Below are 21,938 nucleotides of genomic sequence, written 5' to 3'. Positions count from 1 at the left end.
GCATAGGAATCAGCACAAAGAATTAACAACTAGGATCTCCTCTTATTAAAAAGATGAGATCTGGGGCCGGGGATTTATCTTAGTGGTTCTGGCGCCTACCTCGCAAATGCAAGGATTTGAGTTTGATGCCCGGTATCAAAAAAAAAAAAAAAAGATGAGATCTACACTGCAAGAGAAACCACCAACAGAGCACAACCTCTAATAAGGGAATAAATTTTTACCAGCTGTTCCTCAGACAAAGGTCTACTATCTAGAATATGTAAAGAACTCAAAAAATCAGACCCTCCCCAAATAAAGGACCCAATTCAAAAATGGGCATCTGAAATGAACAGACATTTCTCAAAGAAGTAAAAGCAACAAATAAACACATGAAAAAATGTTCAAAATCACTGGTCATTCAAGAGATGCAGATGAGATTTCACCTCATCCCAGAAGGAATGGCTGCTATCAAGAAATCAACCAATAACAAATGCTGGCGGGGTTGTGGGGAGAAAGAAACCCTTCTCCATTGTTTGTGGAATTGCAGACTGGTGCAACTACTGTGGAAATCAATATGGAGATACCTTAAACAACTAGGATTAGAAGTCCCATTTGACCCAGCTATTCCTCTGCTAGGTATCTTCCCAAAAGAATTACAAGAATCCTACCACAGTGATATATGCTTGCCCATGTTTATAGTGGCACAGTTTATAATAGCTAAAACTTGGAAACAGCCCAAATGCCCATCAACTGGACACTGGATAAAGATTTTTTTTTTTTTTTTTTAGAAAATGGAGTGCTACTCAGCCATGATGAGAAACTAGAGATATTTATAGTTAAATGGATGTACATTGAGGCCGTATTCTAAAGTGAAATAAATGGGACATACATACACATGTAAATACTGAATAATTTCTCTGGTGTGAAAAACTAAAACTATATATAAGGATCAAAATGTATAACTGATAATGTGAAATAGGAAGAAAAGGTCCAAAGGGGAAGGGGAAGTGGAATGGGTTAAGGAAAGAAGGAAATGGGATTAATATGAGAAAATGGAAAAATGGAAACAAAGTTTTTTTAAATAGGGAGGGGTGGAATGAAGCGAGGGCAAGGGGAATGGGTAAAAAAATAAGTACCAAGATAGAAAAAATAAATAAATTTTTAAAAATGAAACAATAACAACAAAAATATAGCTTGTCAGCGCTGGGGATGTAGCTCAGTGGCACTGTGCCTGCCAACAAGCACAAGGTCCTGAGTTTGAACCCCAGTTCAAAATTTTTACCCAAAAATCTCCCAACTGTCCTTGTCTCCTTCCAGAAACAAAAGGTAAGACCCTGATTGGTGTAGACTGTAAAAATCAGCAAAAGTTATTTTTAGGAACCAGTTTAGACCCATAAGTATGGGTGCACCTCAAACTCAATGGGCATCCACTTGGGACCCCTATCTTGCGGCCCGTTCTGCTTCTTCTGCCTTTGCCACATTAAATAGACTTTTGCTTTGACCATATCAGTTTTGACTCCCTCATTTTCCACTAAGAGCCTCACTTCTACATTCTTCATTAGAGTGAGGGCAAGGACCCAGAGAGAGGCCAAGGGTAATTATGGGAGTCCCCAACCCCCCAAAACACTCCCCCTGAGGTAACACTTGTACAACTGAGGCAGGAGGACTGCAAATTCAAGGCCAGCCTGGGCTACATACTGAGACACTGTCTCAAAAAATTCAAAAAATATTAAAAATTAAAGACATCCAGAATTCACCCACTTCTCACTACCTCCATGGCCACTGTCTCTCATCTGGATCACTGCAAAATCCTCCTAATGTCCAACTCTACACAGTAGCCAGTGTGATCCTGTTAAAACGAAACTAAATCAAGTCTCTCCTCAAAACCCTCCACTGGCTCCCCATTTCACTTAAGAGAAAATGCCAAGATCCTTAGGACCCCACGAAGCCCAGACTTCCTACCCTACTACTCTGCTCATTTTCTCCCCCCAGTGGCCTGAGCTCTTTTGGCTCACTTTATTATACCAGGCACATTCCTACCTTTACTGTTTCCTTTAATGGAATACTGTTCTGTTCTACGTATCCACTAGACAAACACTCACCTTCAAGTTTTATTCAAATGTCACCTCTCATTTAATGTTTAAAATACAATCTGTTATCCCTTTCCTTTACCCACCCCTATCTGTATCCCTGATTCCTCTCTATCCTTTATCTTTTTTCCAAAGAAAGTATTATCTTTTAATATAATTTACTTATTATGCTTATTGTCTTTCTCTATATCTGCACAACTAGATTATAAATTACATGAGGGTAGGGATCTTCCATCAGCTTTATTTATAGATGTAACAGAAAATTGCTTAGCAGAGTAAACATTTAAATGCTCGGTGAGGTAAAAGAACATTGAATGATAAATAAATAAGCCTCTCAAAGAGGGAACATTTAAATAGAGAACTGAAGGAAGGGAGGGAACAAAGACTATTGAAAACTGCTCAGATCAAAGAAAGGGCAAGGAAAGCACTTGCTTGAGGGGTTCAAGAAACAACTGGGGTGGAGCAGAGGCAGTAGAAGACAAAGAGGCCAGGAGATCATGAGAGGCCAGATCACAGGGTAAAGTCAACAGCCAATAGGGCAAACTCTGGTTTGTACATGAATGAGATGACAGGAAGGAAGCCACTGGACATTTTGAGGACAACAATATGTCAGACTTAGATACATGGCTTTTTTTTTTACGTTTTGTCGTTTCTACTTTATTGCTCAAGCATGGGACTTGAGGCATACCTGGACCTTCAGCAACATGCTGTGAGACCTGAATGAGCTAAAGGGACTCCATGCTAATAGGCCAGAGACTGTGCTTCTTCATAGGCTAATTGCTAACTTGGTTAACAGCCAGCCCAGGAACAAATGGTATGACAAAAGGTGACCATAGAACATTTCCTGCATAAGATAAGCAGTGTGTTTAGAATCTTGTCCTCTGGTAGTTCTGTGAAGGCCCTGACCTATGTTTGAAATTTTTTGTTTAAAAAAAACCCTATAAAACTAACTCAGCCCCTGAGCAGTTGACTCTCTGAGCCAGCTACTTGGTTCTGAGAGTGCTGTCTGGCCAGACTAATAAAGGTCTGTTTACCACTGCTGTGTTCCTTCCTGGGTGACTCTCCTTCCTCCATCGAGTTCCCGGAGCCCTGACCCAGCATCGTGGAGGCCTTTTCGGCTGTTCACACTCCGCAGAGTGGAAGTGAGACTTTTAAGTCTTACAGTGCAGAGAAGGGGCTGGGGGGGAATACAATCTGAGCAAGAAGAAAAGCTGACAGGAGGGGAAATACTGAAAAGGAGGACAGGGGTAGCCACCAAGACACCAGAAGATACCATTTGGGGTGTAGAAGGAAAAAGAAAGGTAATAGGCAGAGCAGTGGTTTTTCCCGTGCCGCTAGCACCACAGGGAGGCGACATTTTTGTAAACATACTGGAGAAGGGAAGGATAAGGATAACGGCTGCCTGGGACTTTCCCTCTATGCCCTGGTCTCACATTAAATTCCATCCCTGCTACCCGTCCCCTTCTACCATTTGAAAAATGGACTTAACAGAAGGAGCAAAGTAAATTAACATTCTCATCAACATGTGAGGGTGGACCTATCTATGTTCATGGGTAATAGGGGAAGAGATGGCAATACCACCTCAAATTATCCATCTCAACGCCCCCACCTTTCCCCCTCAAAGCCACCCAACCAGATAGAAAAATAAAGTCTAATTCACTCAAAATTCTTAAGTTTTTACAAAGTTAACAGGGTAGAGTAGGGAGACAGGCAGCTTCATGAAGCAGGGCTGGGAAGGCTACGCTTCTGTCTCCACCTGAGGCTGGGTCCCTGAAACATCAGTTGTTCTTCTGTTCATACTTCATTTCTGTCAATGTGATGGTCTCCTGTGACTGCCTCTGCCTTGGCCTTGTTCTTTTCAGCCAGTCTCTCAAACATGTTAGCATCGAGCTTTTTCTTCCGGGGAAGCCGCCTGCAGATCCTCTGCTGGCACACAGCCAGCCGGGTCTTGGCAGCTTTGTTGCTGGGGTAGAGCTGCAGGACCTTCTGGAAGTCAGCCTGTGAGAGGTCAAAGTCACTCACGGCCAGATGGGCCTCTCCTCAGTGGAAGAGACCTTCTCGTTGATGTTGTCCAGTTCTAGGGCCTTGTTACAGGTTTCAATGGCAGCTGAGAAGGCCTGCAGCTTCAGATGACACATGGCCAAGTTCAGGTGGGAGGCCAGTTGAAGGCCCTGGGCCTTCTGTGCTTACTCATTAGAAAAACTTAATCTGTACTCCAACCAGGACACAATCTTCTCGTGCTGCAGTAAAGCCTGCTTGTACTTGTCTTCCTTGAAGTACACAGTGCCCTGCTCTTTCCTTATGGTACTCTGCTCGAGTTTCTCCTCAGAATTTATCTCCCAAGACTCAGCTTTCTAAAAATTCTTAAGGTGTATCTCATATCTCAGCTCAGCATTTGGTGGGATTTGGAACTTTCTCCCTGTCACCACTGCCAAAATCATAGCTGGGCTTGAGGTATACAATGGAATGTTCTTTCTCCATGCGCTGAATGGCCTTCTCTAGCCCACAGGGAAGATCCTGACTTTCCCCATCGTGGACCTCAAAGAGGAGCTCCCACGGGTCAAAGCTGATCCTTGTAGTACCCTTCCAGTGTGACCTCCACCACATCGCCACTGGGCCTGGAAGAGCCTTCACCCCGAGTCCACATTCTTCAGATGATTCTACCATCTTCATCTTCGGTCAGGTCCTCTTTCTTAGACTCAAATAACTCCACCTCAAACACAAGTGTGGCCTTGGGGGTATATTCGGAGGACTGCCTGTGACCCATAGGCATACTCTGGTTTGCAGGTGATGCAGCACAGCTCTGCCTCCTTCATGGTTGCCACAGCAATATCCTAAGCCTTGATGACCTCCACTTTTCCCAGGCCAAAGGAGAATTTATCTATGCGGTCCTGACTGGAGTCAAACAAACTCTATGCCATCTAATAGCCAGCCAGTGTAATGGACAAAGACTTGGTCCCCAATCATGGGTGTATCTGTGCCTGTACTCTCTTGATGACCTTCAACATGCCTTTGTCCTGTTTGGAGCTGACATCCACCCCCTCCAGGGGCAGCAGCACCAACTGCGCTCCCTCTCAGCCACCTTCATCTCCTTGGCTGTCCTAGCTGCTCTGCGTGCACGGGAGCCAAGGGCTGAGCGGAGGCACCCACGCACATGGCAGCCCACGCTGGCGCACCTCATAGCACGCTCAGCCCATGGAGAGTCGGACATTGATTTTAAATGTATAGATAGAGCTAGGGATTTCACTCAGAGGTTCTCTCGCCCGCCTCACAAGCACAAGGACTCAAGTTTGTTCCCTGGTACTAATAAATGAATGAATGAATGTATAGGTAAAGACGCACTTTTAGCACATTCCATTAAACATTTAAGAAATGGACAATTCCAGCCAGGCGTGATGGCGCACATCTGTAATCCCAGCACTCGGGAGGCTGAGGAAGGAGGACTTCTCTGAGTCCAAGACCAGCCTGGGCTACACAGTGAGTTCCAGGTCAGTCTCAACTACATAGCGAAACCCTGTCTCAAAAAAACCAAAAAAATTGCCTCGCAAGTACAAGGACCCGAGTTCAATCCCCAGTACCAAAAAGAAAGAAAGAGGGGTGGGGGGACAATTCTAACCTTAAACTCTAATATCCTCAAAAAAAAAGGAAAAGGAATTAACTCCACAATTAACTTTATGGGCTAGTAAAAACTATGACACTAAAAATAGTAAAACAAACAAACCTAGTTCAAAGAAAAAATACACATAAATCTTGGGACAAACTTCCCAAGTCCTAAGCAAAATATCAGCTAATCAAATTTAGAAATACCTGTTAATAATAATGATCCCTATTAAGCACTATCCTAAATGACTTCATAGATAAACTCATTTAATCCACATACCAACCCTGTTTTAAGTATAGTGTTGTTATTCCACCTATTTTACATATGAAGAAAATGAGATACAAAAAAGGCTAAATAATTTGCCAAGATCCACAGAAAGTGGAGATCCTTGATTTTTTTGTGTGTGTACCAGAGATCAAACTCAGGACTTTGTGCTTACGATGCAGGTGGCGAACCACTGAGCTAAATCCCTGGCCCTGGTTTTTTTTATTTTAATGTAATGCAAGTAGCTGTTAATAAAGAAAATATTAAAAAGTACTCTTCTTACTTTTATAAAAAAAATAAAATAAAACAAAATTTCATAACTAGTGAAAACCAATAGTTAATATATTGTGGATCTTAATCTTTATTTTTTTGTTTTTGAGACAGGGTCTCATTATGTAGTTGAGAATGACGTGGAACTGACTATGTAGCCCAGGCTGGTCTCAAACTCACAGCGATCCTCCTCCTGCCTCAGCCTCCAGAGTCCTGGGATTACAGGTGTGCGCCACCACACCCAGCTTTGTGTACCTTAATCTTAAAGGAATGACCAAATGTTACTCAGAGTACAAATCATAGACAAAAAAGATTCTCTTACAATGGAATAGATAATTTGAGGAATTATTTGGACTTCTCCCTACTTCCTATTTATCTATATTCTATTTTGCTTTTTATATATACTTTGAATTTCATATAAGAGAAATCATGAGATATTTAAGCTTGTGTCAGACTTATTTCACTTAACATTATGTTCTCAAGTTGCATTCATTTGTCTATGAATGTCTCAAGTTACCTTTCTTTATGGCATAGTACTTGTGTATGAATAACATATTTTCTTTATCCATTCATCTCTTGATGGACCGTATACACTGTTTCCAAGATCTAGCTATTATAAATTGTGTTGCTATAAACACAGGTATGCATGTTTGCTTATATCATTACTTTCTTTGGGGAAGGTACCTCAAAAGGATAGCTGGGTCAAATGGAATTTCTATTTGTAGTTTTTTGAGGAATCACCACATTTATTTTCACAGTGGTTGTACTAGTTCACATTCCCACCAACAATGTAGAAGAGACCCCCCATCCTCACAACCATTTGTTATTTATTTGATGACAGCCATTTTTTCTGGGGTAAGATAGTATCTCAATGTAGGTTTAATTTGCATTTCTCTAATGGCCAGTAATGTTGAACACTTTTACATGTACTTATTGACCATTTGCATTTCTTCTTCTGAGAAGTGTCTATTCATTTTGGTTGCCCATACTTTTATTGGATCTCTTATTTGGGGGAGTCTTGTTTTTTTGAGTTCTTTATATATTCAATATGTTAGACCTCTATCCTAGGGATAGCTGGCAAAAATGTTGTAGGTTGTCTCTTCACACTGTTGCTTCTTTTGCTGTGCAAAAGCTTTTTAATTTGATATCTCATTTGTGGATTTTCAGTATCACAGTATTTCTTGTGTCATTGGGGCTCTGTTCAGAAGGTCCTTGCTTATGCTTATGTCTTCAAGTTTTACCTATTTTATCTTCCAGCAGATTGTTTGCTTTAGATCTTTGATCCATTTTGATCTTAGTTTAGTACATGGTGAGATATATAGGTCTAGACTCAATCTTCTCCATGTGAATATCCTCTTTTCCCAGCACCATTTATTAAAGAGGCTATCTTTCCTTAGTATATGTTTTTGGCCCATTGTGTCAAAGATCAAATAGCTAAATGTGCCTGGGGTTGTTTGTTTCTTCTCTGTTCCAGTGATCCATATGCCTGTTTTTGTGCCAGTACAAAACTGTTTTTTGGTGTTGTTTTTGGTTTTGTTTTTGTTTTTCAATACCACGCTGTTTCAATCACAGCAGCTATGTAGTATAACTTCAGATTTGGGATTGTGATGCCTCCTGCTTTGCTCTTAATGCCCAGAATTGCTTTAGCTATTCTGGTCTTTTCTGGTTCCATATGAATTTTAGGATTGTTTTCTCTAGATCAGTGAGAAATGATACTGGTATTTTGACTAGGATTGTGTTAAACCCACGTATCAATTTTGGAAGTATGGCCATATTAACTATATTGGTTTTGCCTACCTAGGAACAGGGGATATCTTTCAATTTTCTGATGTCCTCCTCAATTTCCTTTTCAGAGTGATGTAATTTTCATCATAGTCTTTCAATCCCTTAGGTTAATTCCTACATAGTTAATTTTTCTGGATGCTACTGTGAATGGTATTGTTTTCCTAATTTCTCAGTTAGTTCATTTTTAGTATACAGAAATGCTATTGATATTTGTGTTTATATTGTATCCTGCTATATTGCTGAACATTTTAGGAGTCTTTCGATGGAATGTTTTGGATCTTGTAATCACATCATTTGAAAATGATACTTTGACTTCTTCCTTTCATATGCATTTCCCTTTTATTTCTTTCTCTTGTCTGATTGCTCTGGCTAATGTTTCTAAGACTATGTTGAACAGTAATGGTGATAGTAGACATCGTTGCCTTGTTCCTGATATTATAGGGAAAGCTTTCAGTTTTTCCCCATTTAATATAATGGCAGTAGACTGGTCATCAGTGGCTTTTATCAGATTGAGATAAGATCTTTCTATACCTATTCTCTTCAGGGTTTTTATCATGAATGAATGTTGGATTTTGTCAAAAGTTTTTTTCTGAGTCTATTGAGATGATCATGTGAATTTTTTTTTTTTGTCCTTGTTTATGTGATGAATTTGTTGATATATGTAAGTTGAACCACCCTTGCCTCCCTGGGATGAAGCCTACTTGGTCATAGTATATGATCTTTTTGATGATTTGTCACATTCTGTTTGCCAGTATCCTGTTAAAGATTTTTGCATCTATGTTGATTAGAGAAACTGGCCTGTCATTCTCTTTTGTTCTAGGATCACTGTCTGGTTTGGGGACCAGGATAGCGCTAGCTTCCAAGAATAATTTTTGAAGTACTTCTTCCCTCTTCATTTCATTAAAGAGTTTGAAGACTATAGGTTTTAGCTCTTGTCTGAAGTTCCTGTAGGACTCAACTCAACTGCTGACATACAATAGCACAGGATAAACATTAGCATTCCAAAAGAGAAATAGGGGCATAGAAAAGAATGGGAACAAAGCAAGACAAACCCCAGCAGAGCAAACATTAAGGCCCACAGTCCCATGTCCAGTACCCAGGGCAAAAGGTGGCAAGATGCAAGCTTCATGGCACCACACCTGCCTTGCAAGCACAAGGACCTGAGTTTGATCCCCAGTACCAATACAACAACAACAAAAGATGCAAGCTCCAAAGGGCTTGGTAAACCCTGCCCTTATCAGCTGCAGCTACCATGGCCTCTTTTGAGAAGTCTCCACTCACTGCCTGCATCTTTCCTCAGCAGTTGTTCGACATTCCTGTCTTTTCTACTTCCTTGGATCTCTAGTGCACGTTAAGCCTCATGCTCAAGCTTTACATACTACCCTCTCAAAGGCAAACTCCTAACCTCTCAGGCCTTCTGAAATCTGGATGGAAACCTCCTTGACCCCACCACTGTTGTATTCTACATGCCTGTAATAAGAGCACCATGTGGATGATATCAAGGTCTGCTGCCATCTGAGTGGTAACAGGCCTCCTTAACTTCTGGCCACAGCAGTGGCCTCTGAGATCCTAGACAGCTGAGGACTGTAAAACAAATCTCTAGCTAGCTCTTTTCAAGTAGAGTGTCCTTGGGCTCTCTTTTCAAAGCAAAGTCTTTCACTCTTACAAGTTCAGTTTGCAATAAGTAGGGTCTTCCTGGTTCCTGAGATGCCAACATGGCATCTTTTCCACTGTCCTGATGGAAAGTATCTGGCTTATTTTAATGCTATCTTTTCAGCAATAAAACTCTCCTTTAATAAAACTTGAAGATCCTCCTCTTTTAAGGAAATGGAAAACTTTTCAAATGACTTTTTTGCCAGCTAAAAATAGCAAGCAGCATCCATGCTTTTCAGCCTGAACACTGGGCTGTCTTGAAATTTCCTCTGCCATTTTTGTCTTCCACTCTTTTTTTTTTTTTTTTTTTTTTTTTTTGTACCGGTGATCAAACTCCAGACCTTGCATTTGCAAGTCAGGCAGCAGAACCACTGAGCTAAATCCCTGGCCCAATTAATTTTTCACTTTTAATCTCAGTCTCCTATAAAATCTCAGGAAATAAGTAAAATGTAGACAAATTTTCTATTATAGCATAACACTCATGGTCTGGAGTCCAACTGTCAATGAAGTCCTTCTTCCCAATAGAAACCTCCTAAGCCTGGTCTTTACTGTCTGCCTTTTTATCAGCATTCAGTTCTTCTAAACTCCAACCAGATCTCCCACTAAGCCCAGCTTACAGCATCTAGAAGTGTTTTGCCAGCCAGCATTTCCAAACTTTTCCAAACTCCTCATGTGAACCAGTTCCAAAGGCTTATGAACCACAACATGGTCAGGTAATATAAAGCATTGCAATGATGATCTCATGCTCATTACCAATATCTGTCTTAGTTACTTTCTTATTAGTGAGACAAAATATCTAATACCCAAAACTTAAAGGAGAGGTTTGATTTGCTCATTTTTCAGAAGTTTCAGTCCTTACGTGGCTGGCAGCACAGTGGAAATGCCTAGGCAGAGGAAAGCTGTTTACATTGTGGCTGCTCAGAAGCAAAGAGAGAATAGAAGAGCCAGAGAGAAAGATACACCCTTCCAGGTCATGCCTCCAGCTACCTGCTTCCCCCAACCAAGTTCCAATTCCTAAAATCAAGTGAACTATAGTGTCCCCGCAGACTAATCCTCTTCCAAAAGCCCCACCTATGAGTTCATGAGGCTCTTGGGGACATCAGATATAAATCACAACACCTAGTGTGCACAAACACACACACAGGTTGTGCGATCATCATCAATCCCAAAGAAATTCCAAATCCATTGGCAAACATTCCCCTCTCCCATGCAACTGCTTGTCTCTAATATATACATATGATTTTAACAAAGCTTACCAGTACTCATTTTTTTTTTTAGTACCAAGGATTGAACTCAGGAACTTGCGCTCGCAAGGCAGATGGGGCACCACTGAGCTAAATCCCTGGCAGACCGCTTACCAGTACTCTATTTTTTAGTTTGTTTTGTTTTTTGAGACAGGGTCTCACTATGTAGTTGAGACTGACCTGGAACTCACTATGTAGCTTAGGCTGGTCTTGAACTCATAGCAATCCTCCTGCCTCAGCCTCCCGAGTACTGGGATAACCAGCATGCGCCACCACACCCGGCTACCAGTACTCTTAATTATGATCTTATTATACCTTCAAGCCAAATTTTTATCCATCTAAAAGTAAGAGTGGGAGAACTCTTACATTATCATAGCTCAAAAGGAAAATGTGATTTAACACAGTAACTTAGAAAGGTCTTATTTTTGGGTCCAGAAAAAAAAACTCCTGGGCCAGGGATTTAGTTCAGTGGCACCATGCCTGCCTCACAAACACAAGATCCTGAGTTTGATCCCCAGTACCACAAACACACACACACACAATCCTACATATAAAATGATCTTACATGTTTACTTACCTAATTTGAGGGTCAACCTAAAACAGAACACTTTGTTTGGTTTTTGTTTTGTTAAGCTTTTTGGGGGAAGGGGGCAGTGTCAGGGGTCAAACTCAGGACCTTGTGCTTGCTAGGCAGGCACTGGACTGTTGCGCTGCATCTCTGGCCCCTGTTAAGCTTTTTGTTGAAGAGGTGTAATATATAATTACACATAAAAGTATACACCTTGATAAGTTTTCAACATCTGAATATATAAGTGTAACCAGCACCCAGATCAGAAAACAGCTTTCCTCACCTCCCTCTTAGCCAATCCCAAATGATAGCTAATATCTTGACACTTCTAACACCAAATTATGTTTTCCTGTTTTGTACTTTACTAAATGGAAGCACGCAGTATAGAAACTGTTGACACTGAAGTTTCATGCCTTGCAATACTCACCATAATCTTCTTGTACAAAGCCATAACATTATCATCATCAAATGGTAGAAAGCCACACATAAGTACATATAAGAGTATGCCCATGCTCCAGACATCTGCCTGAGAAGGAAATTTTAAAAATCATTTTAAAAATTAAGAACATACTTCAAAACAGCAAGACACTGAATAGAATCCAGAATCTTCACAAAGCTGGAACAGAAGTCAGCATCCTGTTCAACCACTCATTCTATAGATAGACAAGGAACTGTAAGCCCTAAAAGTAAAGTTGATTCAAAATCACCCAGTAAATGGCAGGTCACCCAGGAAGGCCCTGTGCCTTCCAGTTCAGAACACTCTCCTCTAGCTGCATGATAAAACTTAATGGAAAATAATTTCCAGTTGGCTGGACTGGATTGGGTATAAGGAAATGAAGTCAGGTCTCTGACTATAAAGACAATTCTACAGGGCCACTGAGGGTTTAGATTACATATGAGGATTATGTAAACAGTCATGGGGATATCAAAACAAGTCTGAAAATTTCCTGATATTCTGTAAATGTGACTAAGCTGCATTGTAAAATCCTCTCTATGTAGAGAAATCTTAATAAAATTCAATGATTGACTTTTCAGGCTAGAAACTAGCCTGCCAGCCCAAATAACTCTATAAATCTCAAAATCCAGAAAGGAGTTTAACCTTTATGTGAGAAATCCATGTGTCCCATAAGACCTAAGCAGTAACTATTTGTTCAAGTAGTATTTGGCCTTACTCAATAATGGCATCACCATTGGAAGTCATAGCTCTTGCCCTATTTAATCCTTAGAAAAATTTTAAAAGCTTATATTGGCAATTTTTTGAAGGAAAAAGAAAAAAGAGGCAAACCATTAATTTGGGCAGCATCACACACTTAGATATTACCTATACTATGTAACCCAAGTAATTCATTCCTGTCTACTGAATCACATCAAATCACTAGAACTCTACTATTATACCTCAGACGAATAATTCACTTTTCAAGCTGATACTTTGGATTTTTTGTAGGAGGTCATCAATCAGCCATTTAGGCCAGAGATATGTCAAATATTTAATCTATAACTTGAAGCATAATTGCATGGCACTCATGACCAGATACGCTACTGAAAGTAGAGGGCATGGTGGTACAGCCCTATAACGCAGCACTTGGAAGTCTGAAGCAGGAGCACCCCAAGCTCAAGACCAGCCTGAACTATACAGTGAGACTTTGTCTCAAAAAACAAACAAATAAATTCAAAGTAGAGGCCACATAGGGAAATGAGCTAAGATGGCCTTGTCAAATACTGTAGGAAGTCAATAGAGAGATTATGCCTGTGTTAACTAAAAAATTAAGAAAATAAACTGGGCACAGTGGCACATGCCTGTAATCTCAGCATCATGGGAGGTTGAGGCAGGAAGATTGAAAGTTCAAACCCAGCTACCCAGCTTGGGCAACTTAGCTACTTAGTGAGACTTTATGCTAAATAAAAAATAACAGGCCTGGGGATTTAGCTCAGAGGCATCGTGCATGCCTCATAAGCACAAGGTCATGAGTTTGAGCCCCAAATAAATAAATAAATAAATAACAAAGGGCTGGAGATGTAACTCAGTACAAAGGACATGAGTTTACTCCCCAATTCTGGATTTGAAAAAAAAAAAGGGGTGAAGAAAATGATAGCAATATCTCTAAAGAATACATCAAAGCCTACTTGAGAGAAGAAAATAATAAGAAAAAAAAGCACTCCAGCTAACTCATCAAAGCACCTTCACTTTACTATTTCAAATTAGATTATGTGATTAACCAAAATCATAAGCCAAAGCATATACAAGTAAATCTACTAGTTACCAATTACCAAATAAATCAAAAATAACTGGGAGAAGAGGGATTTGAAATCATTTCCTTTGAGAAATTACTGAAGAAATTAGAGACATCAAGGAACATATCCTTAACACATGATCTGGACCATAAGCATCAGAATCACCTAAACTGTGGATTTTAAATGGAGATTCTTAAAGTCCTATCTTGAAAAACAAAGCCAAAATCTCTGAAGGCACAGCCCTGTGTTTTAGATCTTTCAACAAGAGCCTGAGGGGATTCCCTGGTATACTGTCCTTAAAACATTGTTTTAGAAGGATGGAAAACAAACTAACATGGCCAAAAAATAGGATTACACAGGAAAAACTAAAGATACATTCAGACCAGCAGGATCTTTTCACCTGCCCTCTAGGGATCTTTTGAGGCTCTTGATTGTCACTCCTGGGAGACCAGATGAACAGTAGAAAGAGTCCATCACTCGGTTCAAATATTGACCAGTATCACCTGCTGTGTGACCCTGCAAAGCTACCTACTTTCTGAGCTTCAGTTTCTTCTTTGCTTTATGGAATCAGGTAATAATATCCATTACTGCCCAAAGGATTTTTATGTGGCTTTAATGAAAATGATAGGGCCAGGGATTTGGCTCAGTGGTTCCACTGCCTGCCTTGCAAGCGCAAGGGCCCAAATTCAATCCTTGGTACCAAAAAATAAAATAAAATAAATAAAATGATAAAAAATATCTAGCATGTGAAACTCTTGCTATAATGTGGTCCAACCAGTACGCAAGACAGTTCCACAGTTCCTCAGAAACAGAATTACCACATGATTCAGCAATTTGCCTTCTGGGAATATATACTTTATATAGTACACAGCTATACACAAAACTGAAAGCAAGATCTCAAAGAGATAGAGAGAGAGAGAGAGCGAGAGAGAGAGAGAGAGAGAGAGAGAGAGAGAGAGAGAATATTATTCACAATAGCTAAAGGGTAGAAGTAACCCAACTGTCCATCCAGGGATGAATTAATCAACAAAAAGGTGTGTGTGTGTGTGTGTGTGTGTGTGTGTGTACACATATGAATATTATTCAGCCTTAAAAATAGTAGAAAGAAAACAGTGAGACCTGCTAAACCATGGATGAACCTTGAGGACATTTTGCTAAGTGAAATAAACTAGTTACAAAAAGACAAATATTCTAAGATTGTATTCATATAAGATCTATTAGAATAGTCAAATTGAGACAGCCAAGCATGATGGCACACAGCTGTAATTCCAACACTCAGGAGGCTGAGGCAAGAAGATTATGAGTTTGAAGCCAGCCTAGACTATATAGCAATACCCTATCTCAAAACAAAATAAAAATGTCATAGATACAAAGCAGGGCATGGTGGCATATGCCTGTAATCCTAGCACTCAGGAGGAGTGCCATGAGTTTGACACCAGCCTGGGCTACATGGTGAGTTCAAGGTCAGCCTGAACTACAAAGTGAAACCCTGTCTAAAAACACAAAAACAAACATTTCATAGATACAGAAAGGAGAAGGATAACTGCCAGGAGAGTGGAACAGGTAAGAACAGGGAGTTACTGTTTGATGTGTACAGAGTTTCTGCTCTGCAAGATGAAAAGCACTGTGAAAATTTGTTGCACTACCATGTAAATGTACTTAATACTACTGAACTGTACCCATTAAAAAAGGCTAATATGGCAAATTGTATGAGTATTTTACTACAATTAAAGATAAAAAGTAGCTGGATACAGAGGTGCATACTATAATTGAAGCACTCTGGAAGGCTGAAGCAAAAGGATCATAAATTTGAGCCCAGCCTGGACAGCTGAGTGATTTAGCAAGACCTTGTCTCAAAATTAAATCTAAAAGGGCAGGGATGCAGCTCAGGGCCAGGGCTTCCTGAGCTCAATCTCAAGTACCCAAAAAAAGTAGCCTGGGATTTAGTTTGGTGATAGAGGCTGGCCTAGCATAGCACAGGATGAGACCCTGGGTTTCTTCCCCATTACCTCCAAAGGAAAATACAATAAAGTGTTTTGTATGGATTCAAGGTCAAACACTCAGTAAAAGCTTGCTCCTTTTCCTATGTTGAACTAAGCTAGCCACAAAATTACTTCTATGGTATTTCTGCCAAAAATACCTGAGATGAATCCAATCAAAGAAAGCATTAAACAAATTCAAATTCACAGGCATTCTACAAAATAAAATCTAAAATAGTAACACCCAACGTGGAAATGGACACTTGTAATCCCAGCATTCTGGAGGTTGAAAAAGGAAGATAATGAATCTGAGGCCAGACTGCATAATGAGTTCAAGGCCAGCCTAGACTACATAGTGAGACCATGTCTCCAAAGAAAAAAAAAATGGGGCCGGGGATTTAGCTCAGTGGTTCCGCCACTTGCCTCACAAGCACAAGGACCCAAGTTCAATCCCCAGTACCAAAAAAAAAAAAAAATGTTAGCCAAGCCCAAGTGGTACACCTGTAATTCTATCACTCAGGAGGCTAAGGTACAAGGATAACAAGTTTAAATCCCACCCGAACAACCTTAGCAAGACCTTGTCTCAAAATTTTATTTTCTTAAATTAATTTTATTGGTACATTTTAGATATATGTAATGATCACATTCATCACAATGAATTTGTACCTGTACATAATAAATCTTGATTCTTTTTTCCCTAATCTTCTCTCCTCCCTTCAACCCCTTTGCCCCTAAAAGCTTTGTTTTCATATTTTTCCTTTTATTCTTTTGTTCTTTTCCCATCCTTCCTTTCTTCCTCTTCCCAAAAAGGCTGAAGCCAGGCATGGTGGCATGCCTATAATCTCAGCACTTACAAGGCTGAGGCAGTAGGGTTGCCACAAGTTCAGGGCCAGCCTGCTACATAGTGAGACTCTGGCTCAAAAAAAAAAAAGAGCTGCAAGGAAGCTCAATACAAAGGCCCTAGGATCAATCCCCAATTAAGAAATAAGGGGGATTAGGTCATAAAGGAAATAAAGCCTGAAAAAGTCTTACATGGGCCAGGGATTTTTAGCTCAGTAATGCTGCCACCTGCCTCACAAGCGCAAAGTCCTGAGTTCGACCCCCAGTAACAAAAAAAAAAGTCTTACAGATTAAAGAGAAGGGCTAAAGAAACTAGCCATGGTGGCACATGTTATAAGCCCACAATGTGGGAGGCTGAGACAAGATCACTGTAAGTTTGAGGCCACCCTGGGCCACACAGTCAGTTCAAGACCAGCATAAACTATATATCAAGACCCTGTCTCAAAATGCCAAAATAAATAACTAAATAGGACTAAAGAGACACTAGCTAAATGCAATGGGATCATAGACTAGGGGAAAAATAGAGTTGTAAAGGACATCACTGGTACAAATAACACCAAATGAATTCTGAACTGTGGATTAAATAAATCCTATCAATGTTAAATTTCTGGATTTTTATAACTAAAGTATAGTTATAAAACATCCTTGCTTTTAGGAAAAATATGCATATTACCTACATAATTTGTGATAAAGGGATCAGATGTCTCCAATTTACTTTCAAATGACCTCCCCCGCAAAAATGTATTTATATACATGTATATTCAAAGAAAATAATGATACCTCAAGAAGAGAAAAATATAAACATTGTGAATATGAATTTAAAAATACCAAAGTCCCTTATTCTGTATTGAGACAGGGTCTTGCTATGTACTTCAAGTTGGCCTTAAACTCACTATGTATCCCAGGCTGGCCTCAAACTTGGGCAATCCTTCTGCCTCAGTCTTCCAAGTGCTGGAATCACAGACATGTGCCATCGCGCTTGGCTGCTTCATTCTATTTTTGTGCTACTCTTTAAGTTTGAGACTATATCAAAATTAAGTCACAAAAAAAAATTAGTTCCCATCTTCTCATGCGACAAATTAAGTAACCTGGTATTTCCCAAAGTTTCTCCACATAACACCAGTTTCAAAAGATGTTTCACATGAAAAGTGGGTTCTTTACACAAATAAAATCAGGACCAGCTATATCTGTGATGTTTCCCTACCAAAGGGTCACACCATACAAAAGCATGTAACAGGTTTGGAGACGTTTCTTTATTCTTTTTTTCTTTTTGGTACCAGGGATCAAACTTGGGACCTTGCACTTGCGAGGCAGGCAGCGGAACCACTGAGCTAAATCCCCAGCCCAAGAAATAAGAAAATAGTTCAATCCCCCACTTCCTGAGCTTTTGATAACTAAGGATTGTTTTGTTTTGACTTTATGATATGAACATCAACCACACTAATACTGTAGAGAATAGAAGGCACTAACTAGCTTAAAGTTGTGAGTGTAAAGAAGGCAAAGCCCAGGCCTGCACTGCTACACAGGCCTGCTGGCCTCAGAGAGCTGCCTATGGACAAAGGACAGGTTTTCTCTGTGTTGACATCTCTGAAATTCTAAGCCCACGATCCAGGTTTCATACTCTACGCACTAGACTAACCACTCCAAGCTATGGCACTGTTTACCACAAAAGCAAACACAGCAGAAATATATCCCTGTTTCAAATAAATACTATTATGTTTACTGCAAGCTATTCATTCCATCTATCAGTTTATAAATCTCATTAGGCAAATAAACCAAACACTTTGATTAACAAGATTATGTCTTACTTCATTGTTATGTCCCCAGTACACAGTGCCTGACTGACCTCAAGTCACCAATACATGCATGTTAATTATATACCAAATTAATCAGTAAATAATTACCTCTGATCCAAGGTACGATTTGCCTTGTATTAACTCAGGTGCTGCATAAGCAAGACTCCCACAGCACGTCTGTAGATGATAATCCTTATTACCCTTGTCAATAAGATAAAAAGGAAACACTTATTAATTAATTATAGTCACTAAGAGTATCAGACTTTGATGCTAGGCATGGTGGCACATGCCTGTAAACCCAGCATGTAGGCTTCTGAGACAGAAGGATCACACGACTTTGAGACCAGTCTGGACAGTGAACTCAAGACCAGCCTAAACTGCACAGTAAGACCCTATCTCAAAAAAATATACAAAGCGGGGCCAGGGATTTAGCTCAGTGGTTCCGCCGCCTACCTCACAAACGCAAAGTCCTGAGAGTTCAATCCCTGGTACCAAAAAAATATATATATCAAAATTCGATAAACACTCTTTGAACACAAAGAAAAGCTAGATGAAGAACTATCCCAAATAATAAGAGACTTCTGCAGCCAACCCAATACTCTGCATACATGCACACACATGCAGTCTCCACTTCCCTAGATTTCCAATACTACTACAACCATACACATGCAAAATCTTTTTCCTGTTGGTTCAATCACATTCCACTCATAGTCCCCTAGATATTCATTTGCATTACCATCAGTCTAGCATAATCCAAGCACCCATGTCTTCCTACCCTCAAGTACTCAAGAAAAAAGGACTCTTTCCAAGTTCCTAGTTCCAATATCAAATCTTTACAAACATGGAAAAGTTTCTTTCTTCTTAGAGGGAAGATAGCAACACAAGGCTGGAGATTTAGTTCAGTGGTTCTGCACCTGCCTTGCAAGCACAAGGAACTGAGTTCGATACCCAGTACAAAAAAAAACCCACAGTATATAGAACAGTACTTGAAGAGCCTATTTTCTAGACTCAGTTATAAGATGAATCAATCACCATCCTTACTTCCAGATTTAATAAAATGAAAAATCTGTTCATCCTCCTCTGCTCTCCCACAGATACAGCAAGACTTAATGAAAATGAAGCTATTGCCAAATTCCTGCGTGGAATCCTACAGCTCGCAAAGGACTTGTAAAAAACTGTGAGATTTCATTTACAACTGAAACATGCCCAGAAGTGAGATCTTCACAAAAGTCTGAGAAAATCCTCTCCCAGGCTACCCCCATTTTCGTAAATGTGACAGTGTGGGTAGCATCCATGACAGCCATAAAACCCTCCCCACTGTGTTCTCTGGACAGTATAACTTAAACCAGCTTCTTTATTCAAAGTATGATCTCTATATGTTGTGGGTCAGGCACCTGCCTTCTGGCATTTGCTTCCAGACACAAGACTCCACTGATTATCTCTGAAAAGTAGATGGAGAATCAGACATTCAACCAAAGAGGCAAAATTTGCTTCCTTCTGCACCTAGATAATTCTGATTGGGGCAAAAAATATTCATGGGATTACAAAGTGTGTAAGACAAGTCTGCAGTTTCAACATTCTTGCATAGACAGCTCATTTTAGGACCATCATTACAGAATTCAGGAGTTTGACACCAAAGGTAACCACATAGGAGATCTACTATAGACAGCAGACCTGGGAAAGTCATCTCCAAGAGAAGTTATGATGGACAATACCACTGTTTAAGTGTGGAATGCAGATTAGGGAAATGCCTGAAGGTATAAATTTACAGGTGCATATAGACATTTTCCTTCTTTTTTTATAAGGAAATAGGATCATTTCCAAAAATGTAACTGTTAGTTGCATAACCAAAAATAGATTAATACTAAATTCTCAACTGCTGTCTAAATGAACAAAAGCATCATCTAGTGGCAACACAGTCAAACCGCAAGCACAATGATCAGTTTAGTTCACATACTATAATGGATTTCTTAAACATTGGCACCACAAATTCTCTCATAGCTCACCCATGGGATCTTCACCAGGACCTCAATCTTAGCTACATATTAGAATTATCTAAAGAACTTACTGACACCAAGGGTAAAATTTAATATTCTTCACAAAGGATGCAACATGCTTAATAAAATTAAGAAGTCAGTGCAAGAAAACATACTGAGAGGTACACTTAAAAAGAAATAAGGGCATTTTTATTTCTGCACTTACCTTAGGCTTTGCACAGAGACCAAAGTCAATCAGCTTTATTTTATGATATTCATCAAATAAGAAATTCTCCTGAGAAAACAAAAAATATGTTCATAACTATATTTTTACTTTCTTATGACATATCCCACCTCTAGCCATTTCTTTATTTGGTACCCAGGATCAAACTCCGGACCTCGTGCTTGCCAGGCAGGCATGGCACCACTGAGCTAAATCTCTGGCCCTAGCCATTCCTAAAAATGGGTTTTTAAAAAAAGCCAAGAATGGTGGCACACTCCTGTAATCCCAGCACTCAGGAGACTGAAGCATGATTACAAGTTCAAGGCCATTTTAGGCTATATAGTGAGTTCAAGACCACTCTGAAGTTAATTTTTTAAAAATGGTTTAAGGCTGGGTTGGGCATGATGGGATACACCTGTAATCACAGCACTCAGGCAGCTGGGGCAGGATTGCCCTGAGTTCAAGGCCAGCCTGGGCAACACAGTGAGTTTAAGGTCAGCCTGAACTACTTGGAGATCCTATTTCAAAAGATAAATAAAAATTTTAAAAACGGTTTAAGTTTATTTATACCAAAATCCTAGACACAACAGAGTAAAAAACTACCGAGATGACAAGAAGTTTAGGGCCAGGGATTTAGCTCAGTGGTGCCACACCTGTCTCACAAGCACAAGGTCCTGAGTTCGATCCCCAATACTGGAAAAAAAAAAGAAGTTTAAAAGGGGAAAGACAGCGGGCAGAGTGGCACATGCCTATAACCCCAGCACTTGGAAGGCTAAGGCAGAAGGATCCCAAGTTTGAAGTCAGCCTGGTCTACATAGTGAATTCAAGACCAGCCTGAAATACATAGTGAGACGTTGTCCCCAAAAAACAAGAAAAAAATTTAATTAAAATAAATAGAGAAAGAGCAGAAATGTTATAACTGTACCACTTCTCATCAAGACACACTGGCATAAACATTCCTCCTTGCTGCTTTCCAAATCAACTACCTGTAAATACAATTTGAGGACCAGGGGTTTAGCTGCTTGTCTCACAAGCACAAGGACCCAAGTTTGAGTCCCGGTACCAAAAAAGAAAAAAAAGAATTTGAGCAAAGGGAAAATTTAAACCTAAAGAGTGAGCTGAAAATGAAGAGTTGAGCATAAACAGATGAAAAAGAATCATAAAACTGCCTTATCCGCTCAGACCAATTCTGTGGTCTCTGCATATTTAAATTTATATGCACTATCACATTAGTCAGAGCTTGCAGACTTAAAGTGTATTCATATTTTTATTCAGTCCCTTAAAGAGTAGATCTAGCCTAGCAGAGTAGAAGAAGCCTGCGATGTAAGCAGTCTGGGAGCTGAGGCAGAAGGATAGCAAGTTCAAGCCCAGCCCAGGAAGGAAGGATGGGAGGAAAGGAAAGGGAAAGGAAAGGGAAAGGGAAAGGGAAAGGGAAAGG

At 39.9% G+C, this 21,938-nt stretch overlaps 1 protein-coding gene and 1 pseudogene across 12 annotated transcripts in view; both read right to left on the bottom strand.

Annotated features, from left to right (window-relative positions):
• Melk (maternal embryonic leucine zipper kinase) overlaps nt 1–21,938 on the bottom strand; it is a 121,368-nt gene that overhangs the window by 63,358 nt on the left and 36,072 nt on the right. For all 12 annotated transcript variants that reach the window (XM_033759184.1, XM_019206807.2, XM_010619388.3 and 9 more), the window contains 3 exons: nt 20,504–20,572; nt 18,410–18,502; nt 11,882–11,980 (listed from right to left, as the gene is read on the bottom strand). In XM_033759184.1, the coding sequence (XP_033615075.1) occupies nt 11,882–11,980; nt 18,410–18,502; nt 20,504–20,572 (261 nt within the window). The remainder of the gene's footprint in view (nt 1–11,881; nt 11,981–18,409; nt 18,503–20,503; nt 20,573–21,938) is intronic.
• LOC104858944 lies at nt 3,808–5,250 on the bottom strand (annotated as a pseudogene).

This window comes from Fukomys damarensis, unplaced genomic scaffold (assembly GCF_012274545.1).
Source record: "Fukomys damarensis isolate Sample0158 unplaced genomic scaffold, DMR_v1.0_HiC HiC_scaffold_36, whole genome shotgun sequence".
Classification (NCBI taxonomy): domain Eukaryota; kingdom Metazoa; phylum Chordata; class Mammalia; order Rodentia; family Bathyergidae; genus Fukomys; species Fukomys damarensis.
Note: the sequence above shows the minus strand (reverse complement) of the source record. Positions and strands in the feature narration are given on the sequence as shown.